Source organism: Otolemur garnettii, unplaced genomic scaffold (genome assembly GCF_000181295.1).
Source record: "Otolemur garnettii isolate 467f Iridium unplaced genomic scaffold, OtoGar3 scaffold00044, whole genome shotgun sequence".
Lineage (NCBI taxonomy): Eukaryota > Metazoa > Chordata > Mammalia > Primates > Galagidae > Otolemur > Otolemur garnettii.
This window is the reverse complement of record NW_003852439.1, coordinates 4,962,771-4,990,489: the sequence shown is the minus strand read 5'-3', so window position 1 is coordinate 4,990,489 and position 27,719 is coordinate 4,962,771. Positions and strand designations below refer to the sequence as shown.

Genomic DNA, 27,719 nt, shown 5'->3' with positions numbered 1-27,719 from the left:
ACCTCAAACTCTTGGGCTTAAGTGATTCTCTTGCCTCAGCCTCCTGAGTAGCTGGGACTACAGCTGCCCGCCACAATGCCTGGCTATTTTTTTGTTGTAGTTGTCATTGCTATTTAGCTGGCCTGGGCCGGGTTCGAACCCACCAGTCTGGGTGTATATGGCCGGTGTCCTCCTCACTGAGCTATGGGCGCCACCTCCATGGGAGTTTTAGAATTCACTGCTCAGTTTCTACAAAGAAGCCACACGGGATTCTGATAGCGATTGCATTGCCTCTGGAGATCATTTTGGGGCTGGCACTTTTCTAAACCTTTCACCCATCTCAGTTTTTACAACAGCCCTATGAAGCGGGTCGCACTTTTATCCTTATTCTATAGATGAGAAAACCAAGTCCTAGACAGGTTAAGGAACTTGTCTAAAATCACAGAGCTGGCCAGTGGCCCAGCCAGGATTTGAACCTGTGGCTCCTGTCTCTGTGTTCATAACCACTGTGTTAAGCTGCTTCTCTGCAGTGGTTGTCGACCTTGTCTCTGCCTTCCCTGAAGGGTGACGGCCCCAGGCCCCCGCCTCAGGTGGTGGGCTTCGTCTCCGGTGGGCCCACAACTGTTTCACCTCCTTGTGTTCTAGGCAGCCAGTGAAGATTGTATACTCCTCTAAGGATCCTGCCAAGCCGAAAGGGAGCTCCAAGTTGGACGTGAACGAGGAGGCAGAGGCTTTGATTATCAAGTCCCCCCACAAGGAGCGGGACCCCTCTCTGTTCAAGGTGTTATACAAGACCTTTGGGCCCTACTTCCTCATGAGCTTCTTATTTAAGGCTATCCACGACCTGATGATGTTTGCTGGCCCAGAGCTCTTAAAGTAAGACCTCCCCTCTTGCTGGCCCCCTGTTGTGTCCTTGATTTGACCTTTCACTGTGTGACTTACACCTCCGGGTCCTGTGGTGTGCTCCCTCAGGCTGGCAGCCTCCATCCTGACCTGCTTTGTTTTATGCTTTGCTTAATTACCGTTGTCATTAAGGCCACTTTGATTGCAAGAAGCTGAAACCCACTGGACTCCTGTGAATTCAAACGGGGGAGGCTATGGGATTGTTTGGGGAAACAGAGCAAAGAGATGCTGGCAGATCTCATAAAAAACCACAGCTAGGAAACTGGAAGTCAGAAAGGAGGTTGCCCCTCTGCCTTTCTGTCTCTCTGGGGCCATGCATTCATCTTCTTCCCTTCCTTCCCTTGTATTCCCAATTGGGTCACCTTTGGGTGACATGTTAGCAATGAGATGACACGCCAAGGCATCCTTATTGCTAGGATGGCCAAGGCAGAGAGCCCTGTCATGAGCAGTGTGGACCTCCCGCACAGTGGGATCGCTGTGGGTTTGTTTTTCCATCTGTGAAACTGAAGTGCCATCACCTGAGAGAGTAGTGGTTCTAACCTCTGCCTCCCCTCCCGCTGGGTGTCACAGTCTGGCCGTCCCTTGCTCCCTGGCAGGTTGCTCATCAACTTTGTGAACGATGAGGAGGCCCCGGACTGGCAGGGCTACTTCTACACGGCACTGCTATTCGTCAGCGCCTGCCTGCAGACCCTGGTGCTGCACCAGTACTTCCACATCTGCTTCGTCAGCGGCATGAGGATCAAGACGGCTGTCATCGGCGCTGTCTACCGCAAGGTAGGGGAGGCCGCGAGCTCGCCACGCAGGCTGCTTTTGATGTCCCCATGTGCAGCCACGGAACCCAAAGGGACTTGATGGGGTAACTGCAGGGGGGTCTCCAGTCCAGCTTCAGGAGCAGCAGGATGAGGGTGGCCCCAGTGACCACAGGGGGCAAGGATGGTGACTGTCAGGCATCCTACCATAGCACAGCTGACTTCATGGGTCAGTGTGTGGATATCTGTACATTGAGCTGGTTCTCCCAATTTGAACTGAGGACAGTACATTCTCTGCATGATAGAGCATCCAGCAGTCGTTTGTGTATATACACCTTTAAAGAACAAAATGACCTTCTCGATCCCTTCATTTTTATTGCCTTTGGGGAAAGGACACTGCTTGTCCCATGAGTTACAAAGAGACAAGCTTATGGATAATCAGGAAAAATGGGCTAGATCACTGGTTCTCTGCCCTCTCTGTGAGTTAGACTCTCCCAGGGGGCTTAAGAAACTCCTGATGCCCCAAATTCGCCCATACCAATTAAGCGGTTGGGGCTCAGGTAGGACCCAGGTGATAGTGTGCAGCTGTGTTTGAGAACCAGTAGCCCAGACTGGCAGTTCTCAGCCTGGGGGATTGAGCCCCTCCCCTACAGGGGATATTTGGCAGTGTCTGGAGATGTTTTTGGTTGTCACGTGTGGGGGTGAGGGCATCTATTGGGCAGAGGCCGGGGATGCTGCTAGGTATCCTGCAGTGCACAGGGGAGCCATGCAAAGAATTATCTAGTCTCAGATGTCGGGAATGCCAAAATTAAAATTTGTCCTTCCTTGGGATTTTGGGTCAGCAGTACCAGCATGACCTGGGAGCTTGTTAGAAGTGCAGCGTCCAGGCCCCATCCCAGACCTGTAGGTTCAGTCATGACTGCACTATAACACATTCCCGTGGTGTGTGCGCACATTAGAGTGTGCGAAGCTCTTGTTTTGAGGATGCCTAAGGTCCCTTCCAAATTGGGGGGCTCAAGGTGGGGCGGCAGTGAGTGTGGTCTATAGGGCTTGGTGAAGGCACAGATGGGCTGGGAGAGTCTTCTCCCTCTCCATGGGCTTGGACAGAGGGTACAGGGCTCTTCACTTACCACACTCACCCTCTTTCCCTATCCTGTGTCCCACAGGCCCTGGTGATCAGCAATGCAGCCAGAAAATCCTCTACAGTCGGGGAGATCGTCAACCTCATGTCTGTGGACGCCCAGAGGTTCATGGACTTGGCCACATACATTAACATGATCTGGTCAGCCCCCCTGCAAGTCATCCTTGCTCTCTACCTCCTGTGGCTGGTGGGTGTTTGCCGTTGTTCACCTTTGTGTGTAGGAAGGGACGTCCATGTGTGGGCAGGGGGGTGAAGAGGGAGTGTGTGTCAACAAGAGTGTCTCTGGCTCATTGGCGTTTCTTGCCATCATTCACATTTTATTTTCTGGCCCATTCACTACTTCCTAGATACTTTGTGAGTTGTCAGATTTGTGTTCCCTTTGCCTAATTAACAATTCTGTGACTGACACACCATATCTCCCCTTTGCATCCTCCCAGGTGCTAACCAACTTGTTTATTCACTAGTCCCTGATTATGTTGGTTAACATTCTCTAGGTTGCAAAGGATAGAAACCTATCTCTAAATAGCCAGAGCAAATAAAGGGAACTTTGGGGCTACACATAACAGAAAAGTCTGGGGATTAGCTCCGGGCATGGGTGGATTCAGGAGTCTCATTCTTGTTCTTTATTGGCTCTGGTTTTCTCTGAGTTGGTTTCGTTCTTGGCAAGATTTACCCAAATGAGTTGGGGCTTATGTCATTTTTATAGATAGTGGCAGAGTAAAGTGAAGACCTCATCAGAGTCCCAAGGAGCATTCTAATTGGCCTGGCACAGTCCTGTTCATGTCTCAGCACCAATCACTGTGTCCCAGGAGGCAGAGTTCTCTGATTGGCCAGCCTCGGTCACATGTCCTCTCTCATTGCAAAAGCAATGTGATTGACAGTTCTTCCATGTGGGGAGGGACAGTTCCTAAAATAAAAGGATTAGCAAAGAGGCTCCCAACATAACACATGCCTTTTGCTTTCCCACCTCTGGGTCTTTGCACATGCCTTTCTTCCCACTAAGGGAGGGATTTCTCTATTTGGCCATGAAAATACAGTGTGAGAGAATGGACATAGGTGCTAGAATCAGGCTGCCTGGGTTCAAATCCTGCTTCTTCCATTTCTAGCTCTGTGACCTTGCATTAAGTTACTTAATGTCACTAAGCCTCAATTTCCTCATCTTTAAGTTGATGATAATAGTGGTACCTGTCATCATAGATATAGTGGGACAGCGAAATTAATACAGATAATGTTCATAACTTAGTACCTGGAGCTGGGGGTGGCAGCTGAAGCCTGAGCTATGCAGGAGGCTGAGGTAGGAAGATTGCTTGAGCCCAGGAATTCGAGATCAGCCTAGGCAACATAGCAAGATCCTATCTCTACAAGAAATTTAAAAAAGAATAAAAAAACTAGCTGGGTATGATGGCATTGTGCCTGTAGTCCTAGTTGCTTGGGAGGCTGAGGCAGGAGGATTGATTGAGGCCAGGAGTTGGAGGCTGCACTGAGCTGTGACCTCTGCATTCCTGACAGAGTAAGACACTGTCTCTAAACCATGTCCCCAAACAAAACAAAATAATAAAACAGTACCTGATATATAAATGTGCTCATTATCTTTTAGCTACTATCATTTGCCACCAGAGTTGGTTGTTAGTAGGAATCATCTTCATCCTCAAAGCTAGGTTAGTCTTCACTGGGCAGAGGGAGGTCACAAAACCATTTGGAACAACAGTAACGTTTTTCTAGAACTGGGAGTGGAGTCCATGAGGGAGACTTCCTTGAAGAGGTTAATACTCTTGTTTTCCTAAATGTCTAATGGAGAAAAGTTACATTATCTTACAGTTCCATGCTGAGGGGGAAATAAGTTTCAGCTAAGGAAACACACAAGGAGCCAACTTCTCCAGGTGTCTTTTTATTTGTGTAATTTAGAAAGAAGTCAAAGGTGGAGATGTGTATCTTGTCTTGGCCACTGACCACTTAACCTTTCTTTAACAGAGCTTCCTTATCTGCAGATGGGGAAATAAGACAAGTCTAAGCCTCTTATCTACAAATCCCAAAATCCAAAGGCTCTGAAAATGGAAAGTTTTGCTTAACTCATTTGGTGGTAAAATTTCACCTGGACTGATAAGGTCTTTCTAATCTTGATTATCCCTTTCATTGAGAATATTCCTGTTTGGCTGCCGAAAAATCAGTGCATTTGATTCTAGAGTGCTGTGTTGTGCCCTGCCGAGGTTGTAAGAATTTATATGACATAAACATGTATCACGGGTACCCAAGCCCATACCAGGTTTGAGGATTCACTGGGAGGACCCATAGGACTCAGGATACAATCATATCCATGGCTCTAATTTAATGCAGCAGAGTTAGTGAAGAATAAAGGCACAATGGGACAATGTCCAGGGGAAGCCGTGTATAGGCTTCCAGGATTCCTCACCCAGTAGGGTCACACAAGGTGCACCTAATTACCCAGCAACAAGTTACAATTACACCTGTGAAATGTTGCCAAACGGGCAAGACTGAGTGCTGAGAGTTTTTACTGGGGACTGGCTGTGTAAGCACCCTTTGCCTGGAATGTCCCCAAAATCCAGACTCACAAAAGGAAAAGGGGTGTTCAGCATAAACCCTATGGTTTGTCCAAACAGTTGAGACGTAGAACCGCTCTTATCAGTTCTTTTCATGGTGCAAAGTCTCCTGAAATCTAAGTTTCTGGATGCTAGAACTTGAGAGCAGCTTTCAGGACAAACAGGTGACTGTGTTCACTGTTTTCTACTTGTTGCCTTTTTTTTGGGAGACAGAGTCTCACTTAGTCGCCATGGTAGGGTGCTGTGGCATCATAGCTCACAGCAACCTCAAACTCTAGGGCTCAAGCGATTCTCTTGCCTAAGCCTCCCAAGTAGCTGGGACTACAGGCACCTGCCACAACACCTGGCTATTTTTAGAGAGGAGGTTTTGCTCTGGCTCAGGCTGGTCTCGAGCCTGTGAACTCAGGCAATCCATCTGCCTTGGCCTCCCAGAGTGCTGGGATTACAGGCTGAGCCATCATGCCCAGCCTACGCACTGCCTTTTTACCTTTCTCAGACTCTTGGAGAATTCATCCAGCCCCAAGGATGAAACCCCTTTGGATAAGGGATTGTGGCCCTGTGTGTTCTTAGAGGGCTTAGGAGGCACCCAAGAAATGCTCAGAAATAAATTTGCAAACTCTTTATACCCAGTCATTGGGTAAAAGTAACACATCTTGCCCAGAATTGGCTGGGCAGAGTCCAAGTAGGGTGGATCAGCTTGTGTAAGCTGTTAAGGTCCTGGTCCTCTCCTGTTTGCTGAGTGATTAAGAGTCTCCTTTCCCTCCTCAGAACCTGGGGCCCCCCATCCTGGCTGGGGTGGCTGTGATGATCCTTATGGTGCCCCTCAATGCTGTCATGGCAATGAAGACGAAGACTTACCAGGTAAGGTGTCTGTCTCTGCAGGGCTCCAGGCTATCTTCTCCACATGAGGTTTAGTCAAGTTCCTTCCGGTGTTCTCAGCCTTGCTTGCCTGTTGGAATCACCTGGGGAACTTGACAAATGCTGGTGTCCAGGCCCTACTAATGTGGTTGGAACCTGGGCATCAGCATTTTTTTTTGAGACAGAGTCTCCTAGGTCACCCTGGGTAGAGTGCCATGGCATCACAGCTCACAGCAACCTCGAACTCTTGGGCTTAAGTGATTCTCTTGCCTTAGCCTCCCAAGTTGCTGGGATTATAGGCACCTGCCACAATGCCCAGCTATTTTTTGTTGCAGTTGTTTTTTTTTTTTTTTTTTTTTTTTTGAGACAGAGTCTCACTATGTTGCCCTGGGTAGAGTGCTGTGGCATCATAGCTCACAGCAACCTCTAACTCTCGGGCTTAAGCAGTTGCCTCAGCCTCCCAAGTCACTGGGACTATAGGTGCTCACCACAATGCCTGGCTATTTTTTTGTTGCAGCTGTTTAGCTGGCCTAGGCCAGGTTTGAACCCTCAGTGTGTGTGGCTGACACCATAACCACTGTGCTTTGGGCACTGAGCCTGTTGCAGTTGTTACTTTTGTTTTTTAGCTGGCCCCAGGCTGGGTTCGAACCCACCGGCCTCAGTGTATGTGGCTGGTGTTGTAATCATGTGCTATAGGTGCTGAGTCAAGAGGCATCAGCATTTTACAGCCTCCTAGATGGTCATGGTGGGCAGCCCAGATTGAGGGCTCCTGAGGTAGTGAGACCTAGTGGCCTGGTGGCTGAAGTCACCATGTCTGTGAACCCAAAAGCAAGTCCGTAATTTCCATGGAATCGTTCATTAGGTGTATATGTGACTTAGCTTTCAAGATGTGAGTTAAAAATTACCCTCTATTCCACTCCATGCCCCCCATTAAGCTCTTACCTTGGGCACAGCATTCCACTTTGTATTTTTAGAGATATTTCATATTTTAACAAAGTTGAAATCCACAAGTAATGGAGCAAATGATTTATTATTAAAAAGCTTAAATAAATACAAAAGTATATCGATTAGAACATGATGTCCTCCTCCCTACCCTCTCAACCACTGTGAATGCACTGAAGAGAATTCTTTTAGAACTTTCTATGTGTTCATATACAGATCTGATTAAACAGTTTGGTGTGTATCTGTGCATTTTTGTGGTGTTATCCCCGTATCTGTTTTTACCCAAATGGTCCTGTCTGGCAGTATGATCATACCATTTGACACCAGATCTCAGGTGCCTTTTCACACTGTGCCAAATATCCTGACTTCATCTCTTGAACTGGTACCTAATGGCCTATACTAGAGATGGACCAGTTTGCTCCCCTGTCGATGGATACTTAGGATGTGCTGTGGAATTGCAAATGGGAGCACTTGGCCACACTGATGGCGTCACAGGCAGATGAGTTCCAGGACACCGCCTGTCGGAATGAGAGGTCCCATGGAGTGGGGGTGATTGGGGTTAAGTCACCTTTCATGCTGTAGGTGTGGAGGCGTCCTTGAGCTGCCTGCCTTGGCACACTTCCCATTACTGCCCTTCAGGTCATTTGGCTTGAAGTCTCTTCAGTCTGTGATCTAAGGATGACCCCAGCACTAAATGATAAGGTCCCTGTGAGCATTAAATGGCCAAATTTATGTAAAATGCCTAGAAAAGTGCCTGATGTATAGAAAAGGCTGGGTGGTATTAAAAATATTTAACAACTGTCCAGCACGAGCACCCACTGGTTGGAACCAACGCCAGCTGGTACAGAAACATTTCACTGTTTTAACAACCATGTACTGGCTGACAAGCAAGAAAATAAGAAACCAGAGACGAAAAACACCATTTTCCTATATCTGGGTCAGCAGAGTAGGGCCCAGGTCCCTCCCTGTCTAGACACTAGAAGGGTTTTTCTTGTCTCTTTTCCTCCATTCTAAATCAAATAGGGTTCTCTGACGTCTAATCTAACATGATTTGAAGTACTTCCCCCCCTTGGTAGAGGAGCCCTTTGACATGTTCTCAGGGCCAAGAGGACATAGGGTCATTTGTAATAGTTGGTGGTGTGGAGTGACAGTCTGATGTCAGGGCCAGCCCCCAGATGCAGTGCACATTGCCCCTGTCTTGGAAGGTGGCCCACATGAAGAGCAAAGACAATCGGATCAAGCTGATGAACGAGATGCTTAACGGGATCAAAGTACTCAAGCTTTATGCCTGGGAGCTGGCCTTCAAGGACAAGGTGCTGGACATCAGGCAGGAGGAGCTGAAGGTGCTGAAGAAATCAGCTTACCTGGCAGCTGTGGGGACCTTCACCTGGGTCTGCACACCTTTCCTGGTAAGTAAAGTCAAATTTTTCCTGGCTCATGTCGTTTTATATTTTGTTTTGTTTTCGTACCTAAATACAGTAGAACTTCAGTTAGTTGACCACCCCAGGGACTATAACAAACTAGGCACAGGAACCAGGCCTACATGTGGTGCATGTCCAGTCTGTGAAAATTAGGTCAACTTAAAGAGGTGGTCAAATATGAAGGTTCTACTGTGTTGTTTTTTGGGATTATTTTTTGAGACTGGAGTCTCACTAGAGTGCTGTGATATCACAGGTCACAGCAACCTCAAAGTCTTGGGCTTAAGCGATTTTCTTGCCTCAGCCTCCCAAATAGCTGGGACTACAGGCACCCACCACAACACCTGGCTATTTTTTGTTGCAGTTGTCATTGTTGTTTTAGCTGGCCCAGGCTGGATTCCAACCTGCCACCGTCGGTGTATGTGGCTGATGCTGTAACCACTGTGTGATGGGTGCCGAGCGGGTTCTACCGTATTTTTAACAGATCACTATTTCAGTGAGAACTCTCTGACTACTTATAAAACTTCATTCTATTCTCAATACTTACCATCTTCTAGCCAGCTGGTTTGGGAACTGTTTGTTACCTGTTCACTGTGAGATAAGGAGTATATGCGAGGATGTAAGCCAGTTCTCTCTGATTCTTTCATTGAGCAATTTTTTTCTTTTTCTTTTTTTTTTTTGAGACAAAGTCTCACTTTGTCACCCTGGGTAGAGTGTCATCATCATAGCTCACAGCAACCTCAAACTCCTGGGCTCAAGCAATCCTCTTGCCTCAGTCTCCTGAGTAGCTGGGACTTCAGGCCCCCACTGCAACATCCAGCTATTTAGAGACAGGGGTCTTGCTGTAGCTCAGACTGGTCTCTAACTCCCAAGCTCAGGCATTCCACCTGCCTCGGCCTCCCAGAGTGCTAGGATTTCAGGCATGAGCCACCGTGCCTGGCCTCACTGAGAGGTTCTTACAAGAAAAAAATATTAGCTGAACCAAACAGCATGCTTTGTGCCATAGTCTTGTTTACTTATTTTGTTACCAGCTGGTCACAAAGTGTGGCTTGTGAGTGACCTGACGACCATATGTTGAGTGGCATTGCCAAACACGCTCTAAAATTTACGTGTTTTGTTTATTGTCTGTCACTCCCACTAGGATGTCCGCTCTAGGAGGGCAGGAAGTTTTTTTTCTTGACTGCTATATCCTCTATGCCTCGAACAATATTTGTGTATGCTCAACAAATATCTATCATTCACTATAAAAAAATTTCAAATCATAAGGGATGATAAAAAATGAAAAGTATATTGTCCTCCCCTCTTCTCCAAAGTGACAGTTTTGTGTAGCAAATGTGAGCACCTAGGTGTTTAAAAAATATTTTCTATGTATTTACCCATACATGGAATCCCACCATACATGGTGTCCTGTATCTTTTTTTGTGCCACATAATGTATCTCCTCTTGGTTCATGCAATCAGAGCTGCTCTGTTTATTTTAATGAAGTGTGCTTGTCCTGGACTCAGGGGTGCCTTGGTGAACTTACCTGTCTCCCATTGCTTACCACATGGGTTGGTCCCTCTCCTCTTGTATTACGGTCCATGCTGCTGGATGTTCTGATACTCACGTCTTGGGGTACTTTAATGTGCCTGTACCTGCCTAGCCAGCTTTGAAAAGTTTAAAGACAACAGTGCACATTATCATTGTACAACGCTAGCCCTAAACCAGGAGGCCATATAGTGATGGACTATGGAAATTCCCTTCTAAGCAATTTCCGAGGGTGATTAAGGATGACTTTAGATCACGTCCTTTTGCTTGTTTTTTCTTTCTGTCTTTGAATTATTAACTGTCACACTTTTTGTAATGTTGTGCTGTTAATGACGATTCTTTCTTAGTTAGGTTAGCAAATATGTTCTTAGAGGAAGTTTCTATGAAGTAAAGATTTTGATAAATACAAAGCTTTTCTTTTTTGGCTGGTTTGCAGTGGTGTGATCAAATAATCATAAGTAATTGCAACTTCAAATTCCTGGGGTCAAGAGATCCCCCTGCCTCAGCCTCCAGAGTAGCTGAACTACAGGCATACACCAACATGCCTAGATAATTTTTATGTCTATACTTTTTAGTAGAGACTGAGTCTCAAGACTTAGACTCATAGAGACTGAGATTTACATTGCCCAGGCAAGGCTCAAACTCCTGGCCTCAAGTGGTCTTCCTGCTTTGGCTTCTCAAATTTCTGATATTCTAGGCGTAAGTCACCACCAGGACCAGCCAAAGGTTTAGGGAAACTCCAGCTTTTTCACCAGTTATGGAAATGTATTCATTGCTAGGCTTTGTTGGAGTTCACCTTAAATCTCTTGCGTCTAGACCTGTGTGACAGAGGCTGCTCAATTTTGAGCTGGCATCACAAACACCCGAAGAACTTGTTAAAACACATCTTGGGGGGGGCCCACTGAGAATTTCAGATTTAGTAGTCCACGTGGGGCCCAGGGGCTGCTGGTGCTGTTGTTTTGGGTCCATACTTGGAGACCCCCTGGAGTCAATCCTCACGCCTCCAGGTGTGGTCCAAGAACCAGCAGCACTGGCATCACCTGGTGATGGTTAGAAATGCAGACACTCAGGCCTCGCCCCAGATCAACTAAACAGGATCTGAATTTTAGCAAGTTCCCCGTATGTGGTTCACATGCATATTCAAGTTTGAGAGACTCTTGCAAAAAGTAGGAGTAAGCAAACTTTTTCTGTAAAGAGTCAGCTAGTAAATATTTTAGGTTCTCTGGGCCATATGGTTTCTGTCACAAATACCTGTCTCTGCTAGGGGCATGCAGAAGCAGCTGTACACAATATGTCTTAGACCCATAATGGATGGGCATGTCTGTGCTCCCATAAAAATGTATTCATAGACACTGAAATTCAAATTCGAATTGTTATAATTTGTACATGTCTTGTATATTAGGTGTCTTGATTTTTTTCAACTATTTAACAATGTAAAATCCAACCAATCGTGGTGTAACTACTCAGGAGACTGAGGTGGGGGGATCATCTGAGCCTAGGAGTTCAAGGCTGCAGTGAAATTTGATGACACCACTGCGCTCCAGCCTAGGGGACAGAGTGAGACCCATCTTGAAACAAACAAAATGTAAAATCTCCTGTGAACTCAACAGGCCCTCTGTAAACAGGTGTGGGCCAGATGTGGAGCTTGGTCCAATCTCTGGCTTACAGGGCTGGAGTGTTCTTCTGAGAGTCAGAACAGTTGCATTCTGCAGCCAGCTTGCAGTGTGACCTCAAGCTGAAGGTCATTTTACCTCCCCAGCTCTGGCCTTTCTCATATCAAAAATGAAGGATTAGATTGCAGGGATTTCAAACACTGGGCGCTGTCTTCCTCCCATCCCCCATTCTGTGCCCAGGGCAGACGTCCATAATCACTCATGGTTTCTTTCCCACTGAGGTATGTTCGGGTGGCCCTCCAGGTGACCACTGTCAGGGAACTAGAGTTGAACAAGACATGGCATCTCCTTGCTATTCTGGGACTGTGTGCTCCCTGCAATCCCTCCTGCCCCAGCACCCTGGTGTTCTGTGTTGCCCGTGGCATTCTTTTCACACTCTAGTCCCCGGGCTTTCTCTAGGGTGTTGATAGACTCTGTGTGTGTGTGTGTTAGAAGTAAAAATAATATCAGACTGGATGAGAGTGTTGTTCATTTTATTATCTTTTTTAAAATTGTTTCATAGTCTGTGTTAAATGTGACTGTGAACTCTTTGCTTCTGTGAATATGATAAATTTTGGTTTAGAAATAGAAAGTAATGGGTTCACATGGTGAAAATAATTAAAACTGTACCACATGGTCTATGTACAGCAGTGACTGGGGACCTCAGCGCTGAGGATCTGTGTGGACAGATGGCCCTTTGTCTCAGGGTGGTGGGGCCGTCCTGCACATTGTAGGATGTTTTGCAGCATCCTGGCCTCTACCCTCTAGATGCCAAGTGGTACCTCTCCCTGCTTTCCCCAGCTGTGACAATTGGAAGTGGCCCTGGGCACTGCCAGCTGTTCCCTTGGGGGGAAATTCCCTCCAGTGGAGAGCCACAGGCCGTCCCTTCAGCTGCAGTCACCTTTCTCCCTTTCTTATATTTTCTGGAGAGTCTAGAGTCAGCACAGCGGCGGATAGGTGTGATAAATAACGTGATTGTACTTACAACTTTTTCTTACTTTGCTTTTACACAAGGAATAGCAGGTCATGCAGAAACTGGTGGCATTTTGAGTGGTCTTCTCTGGTGGAAGACCTGCAGTCGGCCTGGGCGAGCCACAAGGTTTAGTCTCTGAGTTGTGCCCACTTAGGAGTGGGTGGGTAGTTTCCTCCTAACCTTTTGCTCTGACAAAATCCGCAGTTTCCAGGTCATCACCCGAATGTGTTGACCCTTTGCTTACCGCTTCCTGCCCTGACCTCCTTTAAGGAGCCACAACCAAAGGCGTGTAAGAGCAGGTCCAGCTTCTCGTGACCTCTGAATTTGCCTCTCTGTTTCTACATGACTGGGGAAGGGGTGGGGGTGACGGGCTTCCAGAGATAGTTTGTTGAGCTTCTTGGCAAGAAACAGACAAGCCTGGGTGTCATTTGGAGACCTTGGCCCTGGCCAAGACACCGAAGCCTCTGACTACATTAGGATAAAATATGTGATCTTTAGTTCTCCTGGAAGGTGTTTGCGAGTTCTTTCCACTGGCAGATTCCTGTGCTTAAAGGATGATGAGGTGTTTACCCAGAGGTAGGTGTGATGGAAGACAGAGGCCCGGGGATGCCAGCCACCAGGATGGAAGGCACGTGTTTCTGGAATATGGAGCCTGGCATTTATCATGTCCACTTAATGCACTTTCTTAAAATAGCCTCTCCAGGCAGCCATCGATAGTGACCATTTTCTATCTTGGATGATTTGCAAGAGTCTTGCCTTCTTCTCACCACGTAGCTGCCTTCTTTAGACTGATTATCATCCCTTGTAGTTATCACCTATTCCTGTAGTTCTCTGCCAACCAGATTGTAGGGCAGTGGTTCTTAACCTTCCTAACACTGCGACGTTTAATACAGTTACTGTGGGTCATGACCCACAGGTTGAGAACTGCTGATGTAGGGTCTGTGGAGACATCAGACATGTCATTTTTTACTTGTAGTCCGAGAACACAGGAGCCTTGGCAAATGGTCCTTAGCAACCCCCGTGCATGCCGTCCCATTTCCTCAGTACTTCCTGCAGTGTTGTAGGGTTGAGTCTCATTGGTTGCAGCTGGTCACATGTTTGTTCCTGAATTAGTCACTGGGGCCAGGGAGACAGGATGCTTGGACTGGCCAGGCCGGATCATGTGGTTTCTGGTGGCTTCTGTCAGAGCTTGGGGCTGGAGGTGGGGCTTGAGAGGGGGCTTATTTGTGGCCAAAGGTTATAGATTGAGATTGGGAGAGGTTCAGTACCCCAAAGGAAAATTGTGGTATTACCAAAAACAGAGCAGTAGGTGCTGGGCAGGCAGAAAGCTCTGATGTCTGTTCACAGAAGCATCAGGGTTTTAGGGGTCGGGTGGAGTGTGGGGTTCATTCCTTTTTATAGCCGAATAATATTGTATCGTGTGGCTCTACATGGGGAGTTTTGAGTACAGAACACCTTTGGGTAAGAGGCCAGTGCTTTGTTACTGTTTAGGTGAGGGGCACCGCCACGTATGGACATCCAGGGATCGTGTGTCCGTGCCCTTTTGAGCACCTGCCCTCCTCCTTGGCAGGGGAGCCTGGAAAGTTCCTGCCTTGTCTTAGGTTCATATAGCTCGTTAATGTCAAAAGCCAGAAGATGAACCAGCTCTGCTTGCCAGCAGGACAGGGCTTTTGCCCTTGGGACCAGGTTAATAGATTCTTTGGAAGAATGGCTGAAGCAGTTTGAACTGAGTCCAACACCGAGAAATAAAAACTGCCCTCCATTGAGTTTTACTGTGCCCCAGGCCCTGTGTCCCCAGGCTAAGCTCTCTGGAGAAGTACCTTATTTCTTGCTGCCAATAGCCCTCAAAGGCATATCATGTTCCATTTCCTAGCTGGGAAAACAGAGGTGGTCTGTAGACCTGAAGTGACATACCTGGGGTCACACAGTTGATACGCAGTGAATATGGTTTTTATTTTTAAGCTGTGTGACTTTCTGGAAGGTAACAATGAAATGATGCCATGGAGACCCTGAAAATACATGGGACCTCGGCTACAGCAGAGGCGGGGTTCAAGTGCAAGTCTCCTGACTTCTTGGAAGTCTGAGCTGAGCTCTAACAGGCAGGGACCCAGGGAGTTCATGTCTCCAGGGAAAGCCTTTAATGGCTCTAGAAGCAAAGGGTTCAAACGGGGGTAGAGACTTTTGTCCAACTGCCAGAGTCCAAGGTTTTCCAAATTGCTTGTGATACTGTGCACAGGATGAGCCTCTGGGATCATGTTACTTACTAGCCTTGCCTGGGAACACTGGCGCTGCTCTTGTCCCTAGCAGGGAGGGAGGGACACGTGACCCCGTGCCTGTTGGCTGTGGCCATGGCTATCTGTTAGATACTGTGTATCTCCCTCCTACACAGGGCAGCTCAGCCCCTGTGCTACTCAGGGGGCCCTGTCTTTCTCCTGTCAAGCAGTCTGATGCTGCTCTCAGACAACCAAAACCAGGCTCAGTGTCACTGAACCTTGGGTAGTAAAATCCCAGGATCCACTGCAGGGATTAGGGCAGGTCTGTCTCTGTGGCAAAAGGAGTGGCTTGCCAACACATGGTGGTTGCTTGTTTCTTTTTCTTTTTTAAGGGTTCCTTTCCTCGGTACATAAAATCATATACTTATATGAGTTGGAAGGAACTTTAAACCGTGGTATTATCCTTCATGGCTGTTTCACAGATGAGACCACTGAAGCCCTGGGCGTGGGGGCAAACCCACCCAGCGTTTTATTTAGTGTCCTTAAATACTGGGGATTGTTCTAGGAACTAAGTGCCTTGTTCCTGTACAAAACAAAGTCCCTGCCTTTGTGGAGCTGGCCTTTCAGTACAAGAGACAAACAATAAATACATGGAATACGAGGTCTAACAGTTAAGTTCACAAACTCGTCCTAGAAAAAGTGCTACCTACCTCATTGCTGGATATCACTGCAGTCACCTTTGAAGTCCTCCCCTTGGGAAGCTGTGCACCGACACCAGTGCCCCGTCCACCCTTCAGAGCAGTTTTGTAACTCTCTTTCTAGAATGGCGCTCAGAGCTGTCATCATATTACCCTTGATGTCCTAAATGTCATCACAAGGTCTTCCTTTCGATATTTTCTTTATTTTTGGATAAACAAAAAGTCATTGGGGGCCAGATCAGGTGAGTAAGGGAGGGAGTTCTAATATAGTTACTTGTTTACTGGCTAAAAACTCCCTCATAGACAGTGCCGTGTGAGCTGGTGTATTATTGTGATGCAAGAGCCATGAGTTGTTGGCAAAAAGTTCAGGTTGTTCTTGTCTAACTTTTTCATGTAGCCTTTTCAGCACTTTCAGATAGAAAATGGTTAACTTTTTGCCCAGTTGGCACAGATTCATCATGAATAATTCCTCTGATACCAAAAAAGTTCAGTGACATTATTTTGGTTCTTTATTTGGACTGACAAAATGTTTGGTGGTGGAGAATTGTCTGGCTTCCATTGTGCACTTTTTTTTTTGAGACAGAACCTCAAGCTATCGCCCTGGGTAGAATGCCGTGGCATCATGGCTCACAGCAACCTCCAACACCTGGGCTCAAGCGAGTCTCCTGCCTCCACCTCCCAAGTAGCTGGGACTACAGGTGCCCGCCACAACACCTGGCTATTTTTTGGTTGCAGCCATCATTGTTGTTTGGCAGGCCCGGGCTGGATTCGAACCCGCCACCTTAGGTGTATGTGGCTGGCGCCTTAGCCACTTGAGCTACAGGCGCTGAGCCTCATTGTGCACTTTGATGCTTTGTTCCCGGGTTGCATTGGTGATACCCATGTTTCATTACCAGTGTTAACATGACCTAAAATAGCATTTTGCCTCTCCAGTAGGTCTTGGCAAACTTCTGCTTTGCTTTTGTTCACTGGTTAGCTTCTTCAGGCCATTTTTGCACGAAACTTTATCATGCCAAGATCTTCAGTTAAGATTTTCCTATTCCCCTGTTGATGTTTACTTAGTCTGCTATGCTGCTCACAGTTAGCTGACAATTTTGAAATACCGTTTGATGAATTTTTGCCGTGTTTTCATCAGTCTTGTTACTGGCTGCCCTGACCTCTCTATTAGTGATGGTTTCCCTCCCCTCAGAAAATGTTTAATCCACTTGTACGCTGCTGTTTTTTTCACACCATTATCTTTGTAAACTTGGACTAACATGTCCCTGATTTCACTTCTACGCTTGCCAAATTTAATAAGAAATTTAATGTTTGCTCATTGCTCTAATTCAAGCTCCAACTGTAGAGGAGCCCAACGGGTTGCGATATCCAACATTCTCGTGACTGCACACAAAAACACAAAACATAATGAACGCCACCACCAAGACACTACCACATGTCCACACGGACACAGCTGGGAGACACTGATATACCAAGGTTATGCAGTCTTACCAAGTTGTTTGTACAGTGCTGCCAACATATGCACCCAGTGAAAAGCTTATGAACTTAGTTGTCAGGTGCTATGAAGAAAAATAAACCATAGTCAAAGGATGGAGAGTGATAGCGGGGCTGTTTTGGGTAGCATGGGAGGGACACCCTCTCTGAAGGGTGAGCAGGAGGAACCAGGCCACCATCTGGATAGGAAGAGGGTTTCAAGCAGAGGAATATGCAGGGGCAAAAGTCCCAGTGGTAGTGGCTGGATGATGCTTGGTGTCGACAAACACCAAGAATGCCCGTGAGTTGCTAAGAATGTCAGTGGGAAAGGTCAGACTTTTCAATCCCTGGTCATTCATTTATCCATTTCATTCTCTGAGCGTTTAGTGAGTGCTTGCTGTGTACTAGACACTGCCCTCAGCTTTTCTACACACTACAGTGGAAGTCCTGGCCGCTTGGGGTGGGTCTGATGCTCCCCTGGGGTGGTGGAACTGCCTCTGTGACCGTGACTGTGACCCTCACTCCTGGATGGCTGGCAGCAGGATCTTCTGCTTGCAGGTGGCCCTTTGTACCTTTGCTGTCTACGTGACTGTGAACAAGAACAACGTCCTCGATGCCCAGAAAGCCTTCGTGTCCTTGGCCTTGTTCAACATCCTTCGATTCCCCCTGAATATTCTCCCCATGGTGATCAGCAGCATCGTGCAGGTACAGGCACTTCAGAGGGGCTCTGGGGTCCAGGACACAGAGCAGCCAGCACGGAGTCATGTCGTGCACCTGACATTCTCATCACGCAGGTTCACTGTCAGCATTTTGCAGCACATGCTTCCTCGGGTCCTCCTTCTGGTCCCCTCCTTCACCCACCTCTCCCTTTATTTTCTTTCTTTGCTGAAGAATTTTAAAGCATTTCCCAAACTACCGGACAGTTCACCAATTAATGCTTCAGCAAGCATTTCTTCATACATAATTACCATACCAATATCATACCTGACCAAACCAAACAGTCATTTCCTGCAGTCATAGTCCATGGTGAGGTTTTCTGGAGTATCTCAGAGGGGCCTGCATAGCCGGGCCATTTGAGGGGGCCCATCACCTTTGTCATTGTGGTCCCTCTTCATCTAGGCCGAGCCTCTGACCTGTTTTTCTAGAATACTTTTTGTGGGCTTATGGAGGAAAACAAACAAGAACCAAAACCCAGTTTAGGTTTTTATTCTAAAGTATAGGCTTGTTCTAAGAAACATGAAGCCTTCAGAAATAAGGGGGAGGATGTGGGCCCCTCCACACCCGGGGTAAACCACTGAAAGCTAGCCTCAGTTTGTTTTTGCAAAAAAAAAAAAAAAATTGTTTTTTAAAAATAACTGTGCACTGTCATTACTTTCTGTACAGGCAAGTGTCTCCCTCAAACGCCTCAGAATCTTTCTCTCCCACGAGGAGCTGGAGCCCGACAGCATCGAGCGGCGGCCTATGAAAGATGGTGTGTGCGTTTTGGCTTCCCCACCTCCCGCCCATCCCTCCCAGCTGGAATTTCTTTTCCTTGGCTGCCCTTAGGTCTGGCTCTGCCCAGCGGCTTATTTGTGAGCCCCCAGGAAGCAGAGTCTTTGCAGAGCTGCATGGAAGGAGAGGGAAGCCTTTCTTCCAGGGCTTCTCTCCTTGTGCACATCCAGGAGGGTGAACTTGCACCTTTGCTTTCTTTTTTCTTTTTCTTTCTTTCTTTCTTTTTTTTTTTTTTAAAAGACAGAGTGTAGCTCTGCTGTCCCAGGCTTGAGTGCAGTGAGTCAGCCTACCTCATAGTAACCTCAAACTCCTGGGTTTGAGCAGTCCTCCTGCCTGTGCCTTCCAGAGTAGCTGGGACTACAGGTGCCCACCACAATGCCTGGCTATTTTTTTCTATTGTTAGTAGAGATGGGGTCTCTCACTCTTACTCATGCTGGTCTCATAATACTGAGCTTAAAGGTTTGCCCCACCTTGGTCTCCCATAGTGCTGGGATTACATGTGTGAGCCCCCACACTCGGCCCACTTTTGCTTTTTGCTGGGACGCAGCCACTGGGTGACACATCCCCCAAGAGTCACTCTCCAGGGGCCCGAAGTTGAGCCCAACCTTGGTTCTGTTCTGGGCACATGGACAGGCCAAATAAGAACTCTGGAGAATGGCCAACCTCCCCCACTCATGAGCTGTGTATATTTAGGTCTGAACCTCAGTTTCTTCCTCTGGATAATGGGAACACAAGTAGCTTTATTTTGGCATGGGGTTACAGATTTTTGTTGGTAGCTTGTTCATTTATCCTTCCCCAGCTGATCCTCCTGAGCAGGGATTTTGTTTAGATCTGCTTCTCCAGACAATTAATAACAAATATTAATGGCACTGAGAGCAGCGACAGTGTGATGCAGAGGCTGGTCCTCCCACACGTGTCCTTTCCCAGGGATGTCAGTGCACTGTCTCATCCCACACTCACCACGGCACCAGATGCCAATGGAAACCCCGTGTTACATATGAGGAAACCAGCCTCAGTGACTTGTCTGAGATGCCACAGCTGCTAAAAAGTATAGGCAGGACTCACACCCACAGCCAGTTGGTTGGAATCTGTGCTCTCCTGGCCGTAAGGTGTTGCTTCTCTGAGATTTACTGAGTACCTACTGTGTGCCAGGTGTCACTCGAAGGGCGCTGCATGTATTGCCACATTTGCACTCTGCCACAGCCCTCTGGAGTTGATTCTATGATCATAAGCCCTAGTTTACAGACAAAAAAATTAAGGCACCGAGAAGTTAAGTAACTTGCTTATGGTAGCTCAGGGATTCAAACCCACAGTCCGGCTCCAGAGCCTAATACATATGGCCAGAGGACCTAATGTGAGCATGTTCTGGTTATAATATGTGAGCCCTGTCTGGTGCCAGGTCGGTGTTCACGCATCTTCATGAGGCATCTGACCTGCACCTGGTGCACAGAAGATGCTGAATGGATTGTGGTAGTCTCACTCTAGTACGAGTGAGATGCTCTCAGCTCAATCCCTAGGTCACAGTTTCTCCTCCTGGGCACTCTGGGCATCTGGGGATGCCCCATCCTGTGTTGTGGAAGGTGGCCCTGTATACCACGCAGGGTGGAGCAGCGTCCCTGGACACTATCCATTAGGTACAGTGGCATCCACCCTAATTTTGACAACCCCAACTGTCTCCAGACATTGCCAGATGTCCCTTGGTGGGGACATAGTTTCTCCCCATTGAGAACCAGTGGCCATCATCCTCCCCCTATCCCTGGCCTGCGGTCATCTGGTTTCTGCTGTCTGGAGAACCAAGACCCCTCACACAATGTGAGAGTGAGGCCTTCTCCTGTAGGTCAAATTTCTCTGCAAAACACAGGCTGAAGTTTGAGGCAGCCTGAGGAAGTTTCTCACTACTAAAGTTGTTCACAGCTCACTGGAGTGTCACCTGTGGGTACGGCCCAGGCCTCAGCCCCTCCTTCTGGCCTTGACAGATGCTTCTGGGGTGGTTTGAGTCTAATGTGTTTGTTCAGCTCTCTGTGTGCCAGAGAGGGCCCCTTGGCAGCTCCCTGGTTCTCTGCGGCTCCCGGCTCCCTTCACACTGGGGGCTTTTGTTGAATTCTGTAAATAGCACCTTCCAGTTTCTTCGTTCAGGTTGAGTGCCTTTTCTCTTCGGGCAGAGCTGAGGGACAAGGTTAACCTAGGTTAGCCAGTTACTTCCTCTCCCTGCAGGTTGCAGGAAGGAAGTTATTTCTGCATTTGACAGCTTAAAAAAAAAATCCCACTATGTTATCTCCAGGGGATCTTAAGGTGGCTCATAAGTAAAAGACTTTTGTTTGTTTGTTTAGGTGAGGGACTGAAGTAAGAGGAAAATAAGGAGAGGACAAGTGCGTACTGACAGGTGCTAGGAGTCTGGGAGACCCGGCAGCCTACAATGTGGGCTTTGTCGTAACCGCCCTCCCCTCTCCCATACTGTAAGGCCACACTTCCTTTTCACGTTCTGCTTCAGTGGCTGGCATTTGAGAAAGGTTGACCTACTGTGATGTGTGCAGGGTGTTGTGGCTGGAGCTAGAGCGAGGAAGAGGAACAGCATGTGGCTGTTGGGCTGGAAGGACCTGGCCTTGAGCACCAAGGAGGGCCCGTGTGTGTGGTGAGGGCCACTCTGCTAGAGCTGCCCTGAGCCTGCCTGAGAAGGCCAGGGAGTCCCCAGGGCCTCGAGTAACCTTTGAGGGCTCTCCCACCCATCAGGGTGGCGTAACCTCCTGTCTCAGGAGGCCAAGCCCTCTGTGGTTTCCTTCTGCTTTCTGGGTGTGAGGCTGCCTCCAAAACTGCAGGCTGGGGCTCTTCTTTCAGAAACTGTGGCTACTGCCACCAGATAATGCCCAGCACCATTAGTCTCTAGCATCTGGGCTGGAACTACTTGACCAGGGAAAAAAGAAAACTGGGTGTTCTACTCACACTTAGCCCATGACTCCATCTATGCCTGATGTGTTTGTTACTTTTTCTCAGGAGGTGGGGGGACCAACAGCATCACCATGAAAAATGCCACCTTCACCTGGGTGAGGAGTGACCCTCCCACGCTGAATGGGTAAGCTGAGACACAGACACACACACGGTGGCATGGAGACGGGCCACGGGGCTTCGGTTAAACATGGATTTGAATTCTTGCCACACTTCAGCTTTGTCACTTTGCATTTCTGAGCCTCAGTCTACCCCTCTGGAAAACAGGTTCACATAGACCTACTTGGGCTATTGTGAGGAGCAGATATGAAAGTGCATAGCCCAGAGGGTCCCCTCTGATTTTAAGTAACAAAAACCTTGCACAGTTTGCTTACACAACAAAAGGGCTTGGGGCTTACAAAATAGAGTTTCCACTTTCAGGTGTGGTATGGACCAGGGACTTGGTGCCATCAGAACTTTCTCCATTCTTTCTTTGTGCCACTTCCCTTTGTGCTGCCTAATTCTCAGGCATCTCCTCCCTTCCTGACGGGTCACGTGTCCTTCCCTGATCCAATCACCTTCTCTGGAGGGGCTGGGTGCCCTGATTGACTAGGCCAGGTCTGAGGCTATGATGTAGCTTGGGCCGGCTGACCACTGTTCTGTCCGCATGCACTTCCTGTCAGGGTGGAATTGTTCTTCCCTGGCTTCTCCTAAGTACCCTGGCTGGCCGCCTCACCCTTTCTGGGCAGCTTTCTGCCTGGCACTCTGCCCACCACAGTCCTTATCTTTCTGAAGCATATGGTGTCCAGAGAATTGGCCTGGTCTCCCTAGCACCTCGTCAAGTACCTTTTCTTTCTGACTGGTGGCCTCACTGAGCAGCATTTTTAGGCCTCCTTAAAGAATGCCCACAACAAGGCCAACAAGAACTTTTCAGGGGCCTGATTTATCCCTGTCGCCCTAAGTCATTATCCCCTAAGTAGCTAAATTGCTGCTTTATTTTGTCAGTTGTGGGACATACTCTCCAGAGAAAAGAAACTGTATAAAATTCATGATGGGACTGTGTGTCTAGGAAGTTCTTCCTTGTGTCTAACTTAAATCCAGTCTGCTTCAATTATAGCTTTTCTCTCTTGTTTTGCTCCACCCCAGTCTCTATCTGTGCCCTCCTCCTTCCCTCTGTCCTTCCAGTCTCAAAGGCCATCCTGTTCCAGTCCCTCTTCTCCTTGCAACTCTGAGAGGCTCCTTTATCTAGTCAAATCTTCCCTCTTCTCAGTGTATTAAAATATTCCAGTCTCAAGATCAAACATCCGAATTATAGGGATTCCTGAAGGAGAAAAAGATGATCCTAAAGGCACCGGTGCCCTATTCCAAGACATTAGGGCGGAGAACTTACCAAGCATTGCGAGAGGCATAGAAATTCAAGTCGTAGTTTCAGAATCCCAGCACAACTCAATCCAAGCAAAGCATTCTCCTAGACACATTGTAATTAACTTTGCCAAAGTTAATATGAAGGAGAAAATCCTGCAAGCAGCCAGGAGTAAGAAAAATATTACCTACAAAGGGAAAAACATCGGGATGACCACAGATCTTTCAGCCAAAAATCTTCAAGCCAGAAGAGGATGGTCATTGACCTTTAACCTTCTTAAACAATTTTCAGCCCAGGATCCTATTATCACACTAAACTGAATTTCATTCTGATAGAGAAATCAAATACTTTACTGACATCCGTGTGTTGAGGAAATTTGCCATAACTAGACCAGCTCTATAGGATGTACTCAGACCCATTCTTCATAATCACCAACCTGATGGTCCACTGTCAAAGTAAACTCACCCAGAAATTAAAGAACAAAGCCTAGCTTCCACAGTGATGAAATGGATAAAAAGAGGCTCTGGACCTCTGACAAATGAGATAACCAAAACTGCACCATATCTATCAATTATCTCAATGAATGTGATTGGCTTGAATTCTCCTCTAAAGAGACATAGGCTGGCTGACTGGGTACAAAACTCAGGCCAGATATCTGTTGCTTCCAAGAAACACACCTTACTTCAGAGTGAAGGGATGGAAAACAGTAATCCAGGCAACTGGAAATCAGAAAAAAGCAGGGGTTGCAATCTGATTTGCAGATACAGTTGGATTTAAACCAACAAAAATAAGGAAATACTTGTTAAGGGAAGCACACAACATGAAGCAATTTCAATAATTAACATTTATGCACCCTACCTGAATGCTGCTTGATTTAGCTTAAGAATGGAAAAAAAAAAATCCAGTGTACTCAAATACTAATGTGAAACCAAGATATAAACAATTACATGCTCATATGAATGATAAAACACACATAGAGTCTAGCAAGGGGGAGAGGTGAGGAGGACGATTGGCAGGAGAAGGGAGGGCATTTGGCGGGATCTCACCTAATGTGCACAATGGGAGAGGCGTGTTCTACAACTTGAACTTGACCTTGGAAGTGAGAACAATGTAACATAAAAATGTGTACCCTCGTATCAGTTTGGAAAAAAAATCCTGAAAAATTGCTTAAAACATTTGCCTTCTGAGCTAATCTAGGAGGGGGAAAAAACAAAATTCAGAGTTCATTTTGAAGTCCCCAGGCCTAACTAGACTTTATCTGCTATCAGTTATCTGCATGCACATAATTTTACGTGGCTTTGTGCATGCAAATAATTTTAAATGTCTATGTTTGTGCAGTAGCCACACTTCTCTTGCTTATGAGGTCTTTTCTCTACCCGCACCCCCTTTGCATTTTTTCATGGCTATTTCTGTGGAATAAAAATGAAGGAATGCTTTCTTAATGAATGAATGAATGAATAAATAAAATATTCCAATCTTGGCTGGACAGTGGCAGATGTCATGTCACTGGGCTTCCTGTCCATGCCCCCTCTCAGCATGGAAATAGAAGAATAATCAGTTACCATGAAGCAGGATCAAAAGGATTAAACAATGACAGCAAAATCTGTCAGCATTTCTGTAGTATTTCAAAATCATCATAGCAGTAGTTGAAAAGCAGAGTCAATGCAAATGAACCCAGGAAAGCCTTGGGTGTGCTGGCCGTGAACGCAAGTGGAATCCCAGCTCTGCTGTGCTGTTGGCAGTGGGAGTGACATGGAATTGTCCCATGTCATGTGACAGCCAGTCATGCTGGTAGAACATTGAGCTTATTTCATTTTGCTAACTGCTATTTGTTAAAGGATGATTTCAGCAGAGATGCATTCATGTCCATCTCCCCTTCAGACCCTTCCCTGAGTCTCAGCTAGAAGCAAAGCAGGGACATCTTAGTGTAATGTCCTTCAAGGTCTTCCAAGGCCTGGCCACCACCCACTTTCCTCTTTAGTGCCATGGCACCCCTGATCACACCCTGACACTTCACCCCTCTGGGCCTGTCTTTAGCTGTTCCTGGGTTTCTGTGTCCAGGCTGTGCCTTCTCTTCCTTGGAGTTTGTTGTGAGCTGTCCAGAGATCACATTGTGCCCTCAGGGAAGTTAACTAACACCTCTCCGTTCAGCTCAGATGTATTTCCATCCTGGCACCTGTTACCTGCCTCACACCTGCAGGCCTGCTGAGATGATTAGCTCTTCTGAGCTCAGTAGGAACTTCCAGGCCTCATTGCCTGTGCGGGCCCTGCCTTCGGTCTCTCTCTACTCTGGGTAAATCCAGCCTAGCAGTGCAGCTGAGCAGGGTAATGTCTTTTGTCTTTCAGCATTACCTTCTCCATTCCGGAAGGTGCCTTGGTGGCTGTGGTGGGCCAAGTGGGCTGTGGAAAGTCGTCTCTGCTCTCAGCTCTCCTGGCCGAGATGGACAAAGTGGAGGGGCATGTGACCATCAAGGTATGACAGGGACTGGGGGCGGGGCACAGAGGTGGGGGCTGATGGCCTGTGTGGAAGGTTGAGACTGACGGTGGTCATTCTATGACTGTCTCTGTGCCAGAATTGCAAGCAGCAGGGTCTCTCTCTCCTCCTCATTCTCTTTCCATCTGTCTCTTTCCTGCCCATTCTTTCTGTTTTACCCTGTGCCATCTTAGAAAGCAGGATTTGGGTATCATTTATTTCCTGCTGTGTCCCAGCACTTGGAATAGTGCTCGGCGTGTGGTAGCCACTTGATTAATAGGTAGTAAACACACTAATGCTCCTGGAGCCCTCCTGTCGCTCCTTCCCTCCCTGTCTCTGGCCGCATCCTACCTCTCCTCCCACGGTCTATTTATGCGTGAATCTTTCTGGCTTGTCCTTTCTCTTTATAGTGTCTCTGTGTATCTCTTCTTGTAATAAAACTTAAATTTTTTTTTTTTTTTTGAGACAGAGCCTCAAGCTATCCCCCTGGGTAGAGTGCCGTGGCATCACGCTCATAGCAACCTCCAACTCCTGGGCTCAATCGAGTCTCCTGCCTCAGCCTCCGAGTAGCTGGGACCACAGGCACCCGCCACAACGCCCGGCTATTTTTTGGTTGCAGCCGTCATTGTTGTTTGGCGGGTCCGGGCTGGGGATTCGAACCCGTCACCTTAGGTGTATATGGCTGGCGCCTTAGCCACTTGAGCCACAGGCGCCGAGCCAAAACTTAAAATTTTTGATTTATGTGGTTGGAATATTTTCTTAGAGCACTTTTTAAAAGAGTGTTCATCAAACTATCAACATGGGGCTAAAAAAAAAGACTATGGTTTTATTGCTTTTAAATACACGGAGTACTTTGAACTCAGTTGAAATTTCCCGAGAGTGGACTTAAGGCTGTTTGGCAGGTTGAATCCCAGTGGAAATCAAAATCCTTCTTTTCCATTTAGTTCACTCCCATGAAGGCCTTTTCTTCATGTAAAAATAGATTCCGTAAAGTTTTCTTGACACTAGCATTTCCTGGAGTGTGGTCTGCTGCAAATTCATCTTGCAGGATGTTTGGGGAGTAAAGGGCCCCAGGCTCAAACAAGCTTGGGAATAATGTACACTCTGACTCCTTCCTTCTAAGAGAATTATAATAAAAATTAGCAAAGGAAAGACTCTCAGAAGTCCTGCAAGGAGAGAAAAACCTATTTAAGTTGGTTTAGGCTCGGGACCTGTGGCTCAAGTGGCTAAGGCACCAGCCATATACACCTAAGGTGGCGGGTTTGAATCCAGCCCAGGCCCACCAAATAACAATGACAGCTGCAACCAAAAAATAGCCAGGCGTTGTGGCGGGTGCCTGTGGTCCCAGCTACTCAGGAGGCTGAGGCAGGAGACTCGCTTGAGCCCAGGAGTTGGAGGTTGCTGTGAGCTGTGATACCACAGCACTCTGCCCAGGGGGATAGCTTGAGGCTCTGTCTCAAAAAAAAAAAAAAAAAAAGTTGGTTTAACCCTGCATGGCCCTGACATATTTGCCTATAACTCTTTATCGTCTGTATAGAGCTGTTTACCTCCCCAGAACTACTGTCTCTTGGAACCCACTTTTGGGAATGCTAGTTTATGCCATTGTTTTTATTGAGCAAAATTCTTTCTTCATTGGTTATGTGATGCCCTTTAGAAAATATACCTTATAGTTGTTGAGTCCAAACTAATGGCATTTAAGAACTGTTGTATCATTACTTTCAGGTACTTGCTATAAAGTAAGATGAATGGGCAATGTGGGTTAGGTTAATAGAAGAAAATTCCAAATCTCAGTGGAATCCGTATTGCATTCTATTCCTTTAACCCCAGGTGTCCGTGACCCCAGCACTACTGGCATTTGGGGCCAGATAATTATTCGTGATTGGTTGTCGTGCCTTGGTAAGGGGAGTGGTAGGAAGAAGTTTAAAATGTTTCTTTTCCCCCTCAAATGTTTTAGTAAGCATGGATTGTGCTTCCATATTGGAGTTATCTGTGTTCTGAGGTGAGGCTGTGCCACATATTTTGGCCTCTTGTAAGTTGAGGATACTGGAATTGGCAGTCTAGTTATTTGAGAATTTAGATTAAGAGTCATGGTACCTGGGGTTCACTCTCAGCCTGTCCCCTTGGATTCTGTTCCTGCAGAATCTTCAGTGGTTCCTCATTACCTGTCCTCTACGGGTCACTTTCCTCACCATAACCCCTAGCTCAGCGTGAGCCTCCTGCTGCCCTCTCGCCCGTCTCCTGTCCCTCTCTCTCATGGTTGAGGCATGTTCCCATCACACTGGCCTTTCTGTTCCTATGCCTCAGCTCTGGGCCTTTGCCCGTGAAGTTCCCTCTGACCTGAACGCTCTTTTCTCTTTGTGAGACTTACATCTCTCACCTTTCAGTCTTT

At 47.2% G+C, this 27,719-nt stretch overlaps 1 protein-coding gene across 1 annotated transcript in view; it reads left to right on the top strand.

Moving 5' to 3' along the window:
• The window catches only part of ABCC1 (ATP binding cassette subfamily C member 1), a 149,970-nt gene that overhangs the window by 75,787 nt on the left and 46,464 nt on the right, over positions 1 to 27,719 (top strand). The window contains exons 8-16 of the mRNA XM_023513856.1: positions 625 to 855; positions 1,479 to 1,656; positions 2,798 to 2,959; positions 6,099 to 6,191; positions 8,336 to 8,539; positions 17,640 to 17,786; positions 18,465 to 18,552; positions 21,564 to 21,642; positions 25,204 to 25,330. Coding sequence (XP_023369624.1) covers positions 625 to 855; positions 1,479 to 1,656; positions 2,798 to 2,959; positions 6,099 to 6,191; positions 8,336 to 8,539; positions 17,640 to 17,786; positions 18,465 to 18,552; positions 21,564 to 21,642; positions 25,204 to 25,330 — 1,309 coding nt within the window. The remainder of the gene's footprint in view (positions 1 to 624; positions 856 to 1,478; positions 1,657 to 2,797; positions 2,960 to 6,098; positions 6,192 to 8,335; positions 8,540 to 17,639; positions 17,787 to 18,464; positions 18,553 to 21,563; positions 21,643 to 25,203; positions 25,331 to 27,719) is intronic.